Here is a 12596-nt window from a genome sequence, read left to right as displayed (position 1 = left end):
TTACCTGTCCTCTGGGCATTTGACACAGAGTGGTTTGCATCTCTGAGCCTCAGGAAGTCCCCATCCCCAGAGCTCCATTGTCCTCATTTGGCTCATTGAAGAAACCTTCATCAGGCCCCTCTTAGGTGTGGGCAGGGTCCTGGGAATGCCACCAGGGGCACGGGCTGCTCATGGAGCTGGCTGTCCGAGAGCCCAGCAGGTCAGCAGAGTAACCGTGTCCAGGCGTCTGCGGACGCTCGGTGCCCTGGACCCTGCCACCGGGTGTGTGCGTGGGTGCAGGCTGCTGACGTCTTCCTTCCTCCTGTTCCCCAGCATTCCATTCGCGCGCTGGCGCTGAGAGTTTTACGGGAGATTCTGAGAAACCAGCCAGCAAGATTCAAAAACTACGCCGAGCTGACGATCATGAAGACTCTGGAGGCCCACAAAGACTCCCACAAGGAGGTGAGCTGCCCGAACCGGGAATGCGGAAACAAGTCCAGGCGCGGTGGGCAGTGTGGGGAGAGAGGACTGTCAGTCACTGCGCGGCTTCCAAAAAGGAGTCCTCCCCTGAGCGCAGGCCCAGCCGCTCCCAGGGGTGAGCCAGGGCTGCGTGGTGGCCGCGGGCAGTGCCGTGCAGGGGCTGGTGCCACGTGGTGGGTTCCTGGCCCTCTGTCCACGTGCACAGTGGGCTCGGCCTGATCCTGGGGTTCCCACATCTGTGGTTCCCATTGGTTTGGTCCAAAGGAAAGGTCTTCCGTTTCTTCCTGGCGTTGGGCATCATGCGGGTGATGTTGGAGAGCGAGATCCGCTCTGAAGATGCAGGCATCCGAGGGCAAGTCGCGACAAGGCCTTGCTCCAGAACCCCGGAGAACTTACTTCACGAACTCTGAGCCTCATTTCCTTATGTGTAAATAGAGATGGTACCACTAAGTTTCTCATGAGAATTCAGTGAGACGACCAGTGACGGTTCCTGGCCGGTGCTTGGCAACAGCGGGTACTGCACTGTGTGGGTCTCCCTTCCCTTGTCTCCTGGCAGGGCTCCTCTGTGGCTGTGCCACGCCTCGTCCACTAGCTCCTGAATGTTGGCCAGGCTAGCAAATGGCGCCTGCGGTTCCTGGCACCTCAGGTGCCGTTGGAGAGCAGCGGATGTGTGTCTGCCCCGCGCATGTATTGCAGACAGGCACGCAGTAAATCCTCGTCCACTTGCTTACCTAGTTGTTCCAGCCCATGGATCACCAGTCCTTTCTGGAGGTCTACACAGACTGGGGAAGTGGGTGGAGCATCCTAAGTAAAAATGATTTCAATAACACTATTCCAGTAAAAGCCATTGTGGAAAATGAACCAGATATTTAGAACTTTAGGAACCTTTATTCTGCAGACGATGGGTTTGACCCCCCAGCGAAAGACATAACCTCGTGCTCATTTCAGTCTCTTAGCTCACATGTGACTATTTCATGGGCATACTGTGGATTAAAGGAATTACGATTAGAGCAATTCTTATATCAACAAAAAGTACCTGACCCTAAATCAGTGGTTCTCAACCTTCCTAATGCCACGACCCTTTAATACAGTTCCTCATGTTGTAGTGACCACCAACTATAAAATTATTTTTGTTGCTACTTCATAACTGTAATTTTGCTACTGTTATGAATCGTAATGTAAATATCTGATATGCAGGATGTATTTTCATTGTTACAAATTAAACATAATTAAAGCATAGTGATTAATCACAAAAACAATATGTCATTATATATGTGTTTTCCAATGGTCTTAGGCGACCCCTGTGAAAGGGTTGTTCAAGCCCCAAAGGGGTCGCGACCCACAGGTTGAGAACCATTGCCCTAAATCATGCTTTTCCTCTGCTCAGCAGTTACATGACTACCAGACAGTGTCCTGTCTGACCTCCTTAAATCCCACCAGGATTGCAGGCTCAGCAAGGGTGGGGGTCCTCATGCTCTGTCTAGGCATCTCCCCATCTAATAGTCCAAGCATAACAGCTACATGAGTGAGGCATGTGCTGGTTTGTGTTTTTTGTGATTTCTTCCCCAAGAAAAATGGTTTTAAATATAATGTTACATGCAATACACATTAATATTTCAAGAAAAAAATATTTTAAATATGATATTACCAAAACTGTACTAACATAGTATAATATCACAAAAGTTGTAGGAAATCTTAAAAAATCTCCAAATAACAGGATTACTTCTTTTTTTTTTTTTTTTAATATATTTTATTGATTTTTTACAGAAAGGAAGGGAGAGAGTTAGACACATCGATGAGAGAGAAACATCGATCAGCTGCCTCCCGCACATCTCCCACCGGGGATGTGCCCGCAACCCAGGTACATGCCCCTGACCGGAATCGAACCTGGGACCTTTCAGTCCGCAAGCCGACGCTCTATCCACTGAGCCAAACCGGTTTCGGCAGGATTACTTCTATTATATTCTAAAATATTGTTTTTCCTATTTTGGCTCATCAATTTATGTTGTTCATTATATTCCACAAATGAGTGAGATCATGTGATATTTATCTTTTTCCAACTGGTTTATTTTGCTTAGCACAATGCTCTCCAGGTCCATCCATGCTTTGCAAATGGTAAGAATTCCTTCTTTTTTACAGCAGCGTAGTATTCCATTGTGTAAATATACCAGTTTTTTAATCCACTCATCTGTTGATGGGCACTTAGGCTGTTTCCAAATCTTAGCTATTGTAAATTGTGCTGCTATGAACATATATCCTTTCTGATTGGTGTTTCTAGTTTCTTGGGATATATTCCTAGAAGTGGAGTCACGGGGTGAAATGGGAGTTCCATTTTTAATTTTTTTTTTCTTTCTTTTTTTTTTAATTAAATCTTTATTGTTCAGATTATTACATTTGTTCCTCTTTTTCCCCCCCCATAACTCCCCTCCTCCCAGTTCCCGCCCCACCCTCCGCCCTCACTCCCCACCCACTGTCCTCATCCATAGGTGCACGATTTTTGTCCAGTCTCTTCCCGCATCTCCCACACCCCTTTCCCCCACAAGAATAGTCAGTCCATTCCCTTTCTATGTCCCTGATTCTATTATAATCACCAGTTCATTCTGTTCATCAGATTATTTATTCACTTGATTCTTATATTCACTTGTTGATAGATGCATATTTGTTGTTCATAATATGTATCTTTACCTTTTTCTTCCTCTTCCTCTTCTTTAAAGGATACCTTTCAGGATTTCATATAATCCTGGTTTGGTGGTGATGAACTCCTTTAGCTTTTCCTTATCTGTGAAGCTCTTTATCTGACCTTCAGTTCTGAATGATAGCTTTGCTGGATAAAGTAATCTTGGTTGTAGGTTCTTGGTATTCATCACTTTGAATATTTCTTGCCACTCCCTTCTGGCCTGCAAAGTTTCTGTTGAGAAATCAGCTGACAGTCGTATGGGTATTCCCTTGTAGGTAACTGAGTTTCTTTCTCTTGCTGTTTTTAAGATTCTCTCTTTATCTTTTGCTCTTGGCATTTTAATTATGATGTGTCTTGGTGTGGTCCTCTTTGGATTCCTTTTGTTTGGGGTTCTCCGCGCTTCTTGGACCTGTAAGTCCATTTCTTTCACCAGGTGGGGGAAGTTTTCTGTCATTATTTCTTCAAATAGGTTTTCAATATCTTGGTCTCTCTCATCTTCTGGCACCCCTATAATTCTGATGTTGGTACGCTTGAAGCTGTCCCAGAGGCTCCTTACACTATCCTCGCATTTTTGGATTCTTTTTTCATTTTGCTTTTCCGGTTGGGTGTTTTTTGCTTCCTCGCATTTCAAATCATTGACTTGATTCTTGCGCTCCTCTGGTCTGCTGTCGGGAGTCTGTATAATATTCGTTATTTCAGTCCGTGTATGCTTAATTTCTAGTTGGTTCCCCAATATAACATTGAGGGTCTCATTAGTTTTCTTGTAGATCTCATTAAGTTTATCGGCGGCTTCTAAACAGTTCTTGAGAGACCTTAAAAGTGTGGTTCTGAACTCTATATCTTCCATTGACAATTTTGTCCTGTTTCTTTGTCTCCGCATTTTGTTATGCTTCCTTGGTGCACCCCCTAGTGGTCTTTGTGCGCAGTCTTATAGTTAAACCTTGATTGTTGTAGCTAATACCAGGGAGGGTTTGACCTCCAGGCCAAGTGGTTATGAGAATCCATTTTTAATTTTTTTGAGGAAATTCCATACTGTTTTCCACAGTGGCTGCACCAGTCTGCATTCCCACCAGGAGTGCACGAGGGTTCCTTTTTCTCCACATCCTCTCCAGCACTTGTTGTTTGTTGATTTGTTGATGATAGCCATTCTGACAGGTGTGACATGGTACCTCACTGTTATTTTGATTTGCAAATCTCGGATGATTAGTGACTTTGAGCATATTTTCATATGTCTCTTGGCCTTCTGTATGTCCTCTGTTTTTTTTTTTTTAATTAAATCTTTATTGTTCAGATTATTACAGTTGTTCCTCTTTTTCCCCCCCATAGCTCCCCTCCACCCAGTTCCCCTCCCACCCTCCGCCCTCACCCCCCCACCACTGTCCTCATTCATAGGTGCACGATTTTTGTCCAGTCTCTTCCCGCATCCCCCACACCCCTTTCCCCCCCAAGAATAGTCAGTCCCTCCCTTTCTATGCCCCTGATTCTATTATAATCACCAGTTTATTCTGATCATCAGATTATTTATTCACTTGATTTTTAGATTCACTTGTTGATGGATGTGTATTTGTTGTTCATAATTTGTATCTTTACCTTTTTCTTCTTTTTCCTCTTCTTAAAAGATACCTTTCAGCATTGCATATAATACTGGTTTAGTGGTGATGAACCCCTTTAGCTTTTCCTTATCTGTGAAGCTCTTTATCTGACCTTCAATTCTGAATGATAGCTTTGCTCGATAAAGTAATCTTGGTTGTAGGTTCTTGGTATTCATCACTTTGAATATTTCTTGCCACTCCCTTCTGGCCTGCAAAGTTTCTGTTGAGAAATCAGCTGACAGTCATATGGGTACTCCCTTGTAGGTAACTGACTGTCTTTCTCTTGCTGCTTTTAAGATTCTCTCTTTGTCTTTTGCTCTTGGCATTTTAATTATGATGTGTCTTGGTGTGGTCCTCTTTGGATTCCTTTTGTTTGGGGTTCTCTGCGCTTCCTGGACTTGTAAGTCTATTTCTTTCACCAGGTAGGGGAAGTTTTCTGTCGTTATTTCTTCAAAGAGGTTTTCAATATCTTGCTCTCTCTCTTCTTCTGGCACCCCTATAATTCGGATGTTGGTACACTTGAAGCTGTCCCAGAGGCTCCTTACACTATCTTCGTATTTTTGGATTCTTTTTTCATTTTGCTTTTCCAGTTGGGTGTTTTTTTCTTCTTCGTATTTCAAATCTTTGACTTGATTCTTGCGCTCCTCTGGTCTGCTGTTGGGAGTCTGTATAATATTCTTTATTTCAGTCAGTGTATGCTTAATTTCTAGTTGGTCCTTTATCACAACATCCAGGGTCTCACTAGATTTCTTGAGGGTCTCATTAAGTTTATCAGCGGTTTCTAGAAAATTCTTGACAAACCTTAAAAGTGTGATTTTTGAACTCTATATCCAGTAGTTTGCTTTCCTCCATTGCTGTCATTTGTGTCCTGTTTCTTTGTCTCCGCATTTTTTATGCTTTTTGTGTCAATAGAGTGGCTTTCTGTGCTAAGTGTCCTATAGGGCCCAGTGGCTCAGCCTCCCCAATTACCTGAGGTAGACATTCTTGGTGCACCCCCTTGTGGGCTTTGTGCACAGTCTTGTTGTAGTTAAGCCTTGACTGTTGTAGGTATCACTGGGAGGAATTGACCTCCAGGCCAATTGTCTGTGAGAATCAGCTGTGTCTACGGTGGGAGAACTTCTGTGCTGGAGACACCCTTCTGGGGCAAGACTTGCTTCAGTGGGGCTTTGATGCTCACTGAGTCTGCCCCCTGAGTGTGTCCCTTATGGATCTGAGGAGTTGTAATTGGATGGTCCCACTCTGACCACTGGGTACACTGGCTCTTGGATCTAAGGAGGTGCTAATCTAGCCTCTGCCTGAGGCTAACCAGCAGAAGCCAGCTGTAAAGCAGTGCAAGTTGCTGTGGGGCCTTGGGCCAGCTGCAGTTTGTTAAGTAATTTTCAGATTACAAAGGGCCGGGCCTTTCATATGCAAAAGCCTCCATGCACAGCTTGGGCGGGGCGGGGCCCCAGGGATCAACAGGGCAGGTGGAGCGAGCAGTATGGCTGTTCTCAGTCCTGCCCTCAGAGGCCCCAGCCATCTCTGCGAGCGCCTCTGAGAGAAAGCGGCCCTCGAGTTCCGACTGATGCCAGACAGTCCCGTTTCTCCTGTATGAGTCTGGGTCCCCAGAGACTCGCCTGGAACTGGAGCTCAGAGCTTGAGACTCCCTCCCGATTGAAAAAGACAATCGTGTCCTCAGCCGCCAGCCCTCTCCGCATGCACCTCCGCACCTTTGTATTTTACTTCCGCACCGCGCCTCCTCTGAGTCTTGGTATGCTTTTCTCTTTCCTTCTAGTTGTAGAATTCCCACTCAGCCAGCCTTCCTGTAGTTCTGGATGATGTCTGTTCCGTCTTTTAGTTGTATTTTTGAAGTGGTTGTGCGAGGCAGCAATCTCCGGTGTTTACCTATGCCGCCATCTTGGTTTCTCTCCTCTATGTCCTCTTTAGAAAAGTGTTTATTTAGGTCCATTGCCCATTTTTTGATTGGTTGTTTATCTTCCTTTTGTTAAATTGTATGAGTTCCCTGTAAATGTTGAGATTAAACTTTTATTGGAGATAACATTGGCAAATATGTTCTCCCATGCAGTGGGCTTTCTTGTTGTTTTGTTGATGGTTTCTTTTGCTGTGCAGCAGCTTTTTAGTTTGATATAGTCCCATTTGTTTATTTTCTCCTTAGTTTCCATTGCCCTAAAGCTGTATCAGTGAAGATATTGCTACGACATATGTCTGATATTTTGCTGCCTATGGATTCTTCTAAGATTTTTATGGTTTCCCATTTTACATTTAAGTTCTTTAGCCATTTTGAGTTTGTTTTTGTGTATGGTGTGAGTTGGTGATCTAGTTTCATTTTTTTGTGTGTATCTATCCAATTTTCCCAACACTGTTTATTGAAGACTGTCTTGACTCCATTGTATGCTCTTGTCTTCTTTGTCAAATATTAATTGAGCATAATGGCTTGGGTCAACTTCTGGGTTCTCTGTTCTGTTCCATTGGTCTATATGTCTGTTACTGTGCCAGTACCAGGCAGTTTTGAGTACCGTGGCTTGGTAATATAGCTTGATATCTGGTATTATGATCCCTCCAACTTTGTTCTTTCTCAGGATATCTGCAGCTATTCAGGGTCATTTTTTATTTCATTTGAATTTCTGGAGAGTTCGTTCTAGACCTGTGAAGTATGTTATTGGTATTTTAATGGGGAGTGCATTGAATCTATAAATTGCTTTGGGTAGTATGGACATTTTAATGATGTTGATTCTTCCAATCCATGAACACGGTATATTCTCCTAATTGTTTATGTCTTCCTCTATCTCTTTTTTTCAACGTCCTGTAGTTTTCCGAGTACTGGTCTTTCACCTCCTTAGTTAAGTTTATTTCTAGGTGTCTTACTTTTTTTGATGCAATAGTAAATGGGATTGTTAGTTTCTCTTTCTGTGAGTTCATTATCTATATATATAAAAGCCAAGCCACTGGAATGCCAGAACAACCAGTTGTTATGACACGCACTGCGGCCAGCCAGCCGGCCTGATGGGGGGGAAAGGGGGGCAGCCCCACCCCCCGGCTGGACATGCCCCCAATTGCCCCCCCTCCCTGATCAGGGGTGGGCCCAACCTCCTGCATCCCATCCCCCCTGCCAGCCTGGCTCGATCAGCCCCCATGGTTGCGTAAGGCCAGACCTCACCCATGCACCAATTCATGCATCGGGCCTCTAGTTAATGTATAAAAAAAGCCATAGATTTCTGGGTGTTAATTTTGTATCTTGCTACATTGCCAAATTCATTTATCAAGTCTAGTAGTTTTTTGAGGGAGTCTTTGGGATTTTCTATGTACAATATCATGTCATCTGAAAATAATGACAATTCTTCTTTTCCAATTTGGATGCCGTTCATATATATATATATATATATATATATATATATATATATATATATTTTAAATATGTTTTTATTGGTTTCAGATATATATGTTTTTATTGGTTTCAGAGAGGAAGGGGGAGAGAGAGAGAGAGAGAGAGAGAGAGAGAGAGAGAAAAACATCAGTGATAAGAGAGAATCATGGATCACTGCCTCCTTCACTCCCCCTACTGGGGATCGAGGCCGCAACCTGAGCAAGTGCCCTTGACTGGAATTGAACCTGGGACCCTCCAGTCTGCAGGCTGACGTTCTAGCCATTGAGCCAAACCAACTAGGGCTTGGATGCCTTTTATTTCTTCTTGTCTAATTGCTATGGCTGGCACTTCCAGTACTATGTTGAACAGGAGTGGTGGTGAATGTGGGCATCCTTATCTTGTTCCTGTTCTTAGAGGAAATGGTTTTAGTTTTTGCCCATTGACTATGATGTTGGCTGTAGGTTTGTCATATATGGCCTTTGTCATGTTGAGATATGCTCCCTCTATTCCCAATTTGCTAAGAGTTTTTATCAAAAATGGGTGTTGGATTTTGTCAAATGTTTTTTCTGTGTCTATCAATATGATCATGTGATTTTTGTCTTTCATTCTGTTTATGTGATCACGATAATTGATTTGTGAATATTGTACCAGCCTTGCATCCCTGGAATAAATCCCACTTGCTTATGGTATATGATCTTTTTAATATATTGCTGGATGCAGTTTGCTAATACTTTGTTGAGGATTTTAGCATCTATGTTCATCAGACATATTGGCCTGTAATTCTCTTTATTTGTAGTGTCTTTATCTGGTTTTGGAATTAAAATAATGCTGGCCTCATAAAAAGAGTTTGAAAGTGTTCCTTCCTCTTGGATTTTCTGAAACAGTTTGAGGAGTATAGGTAATAGTTCTTCTTAGAATGTTGGGTAAAACTCACCTGTGAAGCTGTCCAGACGTGGGGTTTTGTTTGGTGGGAGTTTTTTTTTTATTACTTCTTCTATTTCATCAGTTGTTATTGGCCTATTCAGATTTTTTGATTCTTCCTTATTCAGTTTTGGGAGTTTGTATTTTTTTAGGAATTTGTCTATTTCATCCACATTGTCCAGCTTGTTGGCATATAGTTGTTCATAGTATTTTCTTACCATCTTTATTTCTGTGGTGCCCATGGTTACTCCTCCACTTTCGTTTCTGATCTTATTTATTTGGGTCCTCCTTCCTTGTTTCTTGATGAGTCTGGTTAACGGTTCATCAATCTTGTTTATCTTTTCAAAGAACCAGCTCTTGGTTTCATTGATTTTTTTTGGATTTTTTGTTTTTGTCTTTATGTTATTTATTTCTACTCTAATCTTTATTATTTCCTTCCTTCTGCTTACTCTGGGCTTTTGTTGTTCTCGTTCTAGTTCTTTAAGTTGTGGGGCTAAATAGTTCGTTGCTGATTTTTCTTGTTTTTTGAGGTGGTATACCTGTATTGCTATGAACTTCCCTCTCAGGACTGCTTTTGCTGTGTCCCAGAGATTTTGGGTTGTTGTGTATTCATTTTCATTTGTTTCCAGGAAGTTTTTTATTTCTTTCTTGATCTTGTTGGTAACCCGTTCATTGTTTAATAACATGCTATTTAGCCTCATGTGTTTGAATGTTTTTGGGTGTTTTTACTTTAGTTGATTTCTAATTTCATTCCACTGTAATCTGAGAGGATGCTTGATATGATTTAAATCTTTTTGAATATGTAGAGACTTGTTTTGTGTCCTAACATGTGGTCTATCTTTGTGAATGACCCATGTGCACTTGAGAAGAATGTATATTCTGCTTTGGGGTGAAATGTTCTATAAATGTCAATTAAATCCATCAGATCCAGTGTGTCCTTTAGAGTCTCTGTTTCCTTGTTAAGTTTTTGTCTGGAAGATCTATCCACTGAAGTCATTGGGTTGTTAAAGTCCCCTACTATGACTGTATTGTTGTCGATCTCTCCATTAAAATCCTCTAGAAGATTTTTTATATATTTAGGTGCTCCTATGTTGGGTGCATATATGTTTACCAGGCTTATATCTTCTTGTTGGATCGATCCCTTCTGTATTATATAGTGACCTTTGTTGTCTCTTGTGATAGCCTTCATTTTACTACATATTGCTACTCCAGCTTTTTTTTTTTTTTCCATTTGCATGGAAAAATTTTTTCCATCCTTTCACTCTCATCCTATGTGTGTCTTTCGTTTTGAGGTGGTCTCATGTAGACAGCATATAGTTGGGTCATGTTTTTGTATCCATTCTGCTACCCTATGCTTTTTGACTAGAGCATTTAGTCCATTTACATTTAGGGTTATTATTGATAGGTACTTATTTATTGCCATTTTAATTCTGTATGCCTAGTTTTCTCTCTCCATTTCTTCTCATTACAGCAGTCTCTTTAGCATTTCTTGTAATGTTGGCTTGGTGGTGATGTACTCCTTTAGCCCTTTTTTGTCTGGGAAGCTCTTTATTTGACTGTCTATTTTGAATGATAGCCTTGCTGCATATAGTAACCTTGGTCTCAGATCCTTGCTTTCCATTACCTTGAGTACTTCATGCCATTCCCTTCTGGCCTGTAGAGTTTCTGATGAGAAATCAGGTGTCAATCTTATGGGAACTCCTTTGTAGGTAAGAGTTTTGTTTTCTCTTTCTGCCTTTAAGATTCTCTCTTTGTCTTTAATTTTTGGCATTTTAATTATGATGTGTCTGGGCATGAGCCTGTTTGGGTTCTTCTTGTTTGTGGTTCTCTGTGCCTCCTGAACTTGTGTGACTTTTTCCTTTACCAGGTTAGGGAAGTTTTCTGCCATTATTTCTTCAAACACCTTCTCTATGCCTTTCTCCCTTTCTGCGTCTTCTGGCACACCTGCTATTCTAATATTGTTATGTTTCACATTGTCTCACAGCTCCCTTAAGCTGTCCTTCTATTTCTTAATTGTTTTTTTCTTTTTAGTTTTCTGATTGAGTGATATTTTCAAGTCTGTCTTCTAATTCACTGATTTGATTCTCAGCTTCTCCTAATCTGCTGTGTGTTCTTTCCAACATGTTCTTTATTTGTGTTATGTCATTCTTTATCTCAGACCATTCTTTTTTCATCGTTACTGTATCTTTTTCATGCTGTTAAGCATCTTTACAACCATTACTCTGAACTCTGTTTCAGATACATTTCTTATCTCTGCTTCATTTATCTCTTCTTCTGGATAATTCTCTAGTTCTTTCATTTGGGGGTTGTTTCCTTGTCTCCGCATTTTGGCTTTCTGTTTGGTTTTGTGACTATGTATTGGGTAGATCCTCCTACACTTCTCAATCTAGTGCAGACAGTGTTAAAGGCTGTTTCTGACTAATTAGATCAGGCAAAGACTCAAAGCCCCCAGAGACCGCCTCTGCCTACAGACTAGTACAGTGGTTCTCAACCTTCCTAATGCCACGACCCTTTAATACAGTTCCTCATGTTGTGGTGACCCCCAACCATAAAATTATTTTTGTTGCTACTTCATAACTGTAATTTTTCTACTGTAAACAATATGTAATTATATATGTGTTTTCCAGTGGTCTTAGGCGACCCCTGTGAAAGGGTCATTCAAGGGGGTCGTGACCCACAGGTTGAGAACCGATGGACTAATAGGATTCCAACTTTAAATTCCCCCCCCACCACCACCACCACCACACCCTCCCCCCCCCCCCAATGGTCCTCAGGTGTGGGGAGAGTTTTTTCAACAGGGTGGGGTGGTTGCTACTGCCTGGAGGCTAATTGTTATTTTTAAATCTCTTAAGTGGCCTCAGGGCAAGGTTCTTTTCAGTAGGATGTGTCAACTGTCTTCCCCCCAGGCAAGGCAGATGTCTACGTGGGAAAGAAGTCCTCTGCTGTGTGAGGGAATAACTCAGCCCAGGAAACTTAAAGTGTCTGCCTTCTGAGCTCCATCCCTCGAGTCCCCAGTCCTGGCTTCTGCCCTCACAGCTCCAGTCCACTTCACCCTCCCTCTGTCAGAGCACAAGGTGGGTGGCTCCACAGGGAATTTTGTGCATTGGCCCTTTAAGAGGGTGTTTGAATTTTCAGCTGTTACTCTCTGGCAGACAGCCCCCCACTGCTTTTCACAGCCAGATGTTATGTGTGTACCTTCCTCAGTCCTGGTGTTCTCTGCTGGGGGGCCCAGCTTGGGGATTAGATCCCAGAGTTCTCAGTGGCAACCCCCACAGCTGAGATACCCCTCAGAACTTAGTTGCTGTCCGTGGGCGCCCAGCCAGCCCTTTGGTGCCTCTGCCCCTCCTGCCAGTCTCTATGTGGTCTCCACTTTCTGTCCTCCGTGTCAGGGTGCTCTCCAGCAAGTCTTCCGTTGATTATTCAGGAAGTTTTTCTGTATTTCAGTTGTAATTGCAGTTTGTTCCTGGGAGCATGTCTGTGCAGCATCCACTTACTCTGCCGCCGCTTTTAATCTTCAGTGATGCTTGTGTTTGCAAACCAGTGACTTAGGTTTTCGAAATCTTGCTTGATTGCGTGATGATGA

General features: G+C 42.6%; 1 protein-coding gene across 8 annotated transcripts in view; it reads left to right on the top strand.

Annotated features, from left to right (window-relative positions):
• Positions 1-12596, top strand: part of CLASP1 (cytoplasmic linker associated protein 1) — a 293090-nt gene that overhangs the window by 257622 nt on the left and 22872 nt on the right. For all 8 annotated transcript variants that reach the window (XM_036318897.1, XM_036318904.1, XM_036318902.1 and 5 more), the window contains one exon: positions 313-441. In XM_036318897.1, the coding sequence (XP_036174790.1) occupies positions 313-441 (129 nt within the window). The remainder of the gene's footprint in view (positions 1-312; positions 442-12596) is intronic.

This window comes from Myotis myotis, unplaced genomic scaffold (genome assembly GCF_014108235.1).
Source record: "Myotis myotis isolate mMyoMyo1 unplaced genomic scaffold, mMyoMyo1.p scaffold_m19_p_8, whole genome shotgun sequence".
Lineage (NCBI taxonomy): Eukaryota > Metazoa > Chordata > Mammalia > Chiroptera > Vespertilionidae > Myotis > Myotis myotis.
Note: the sequence above shows the minus strand (reverse complement) of the source record. Positions and strands in the feature narration are given on the sequence as shown.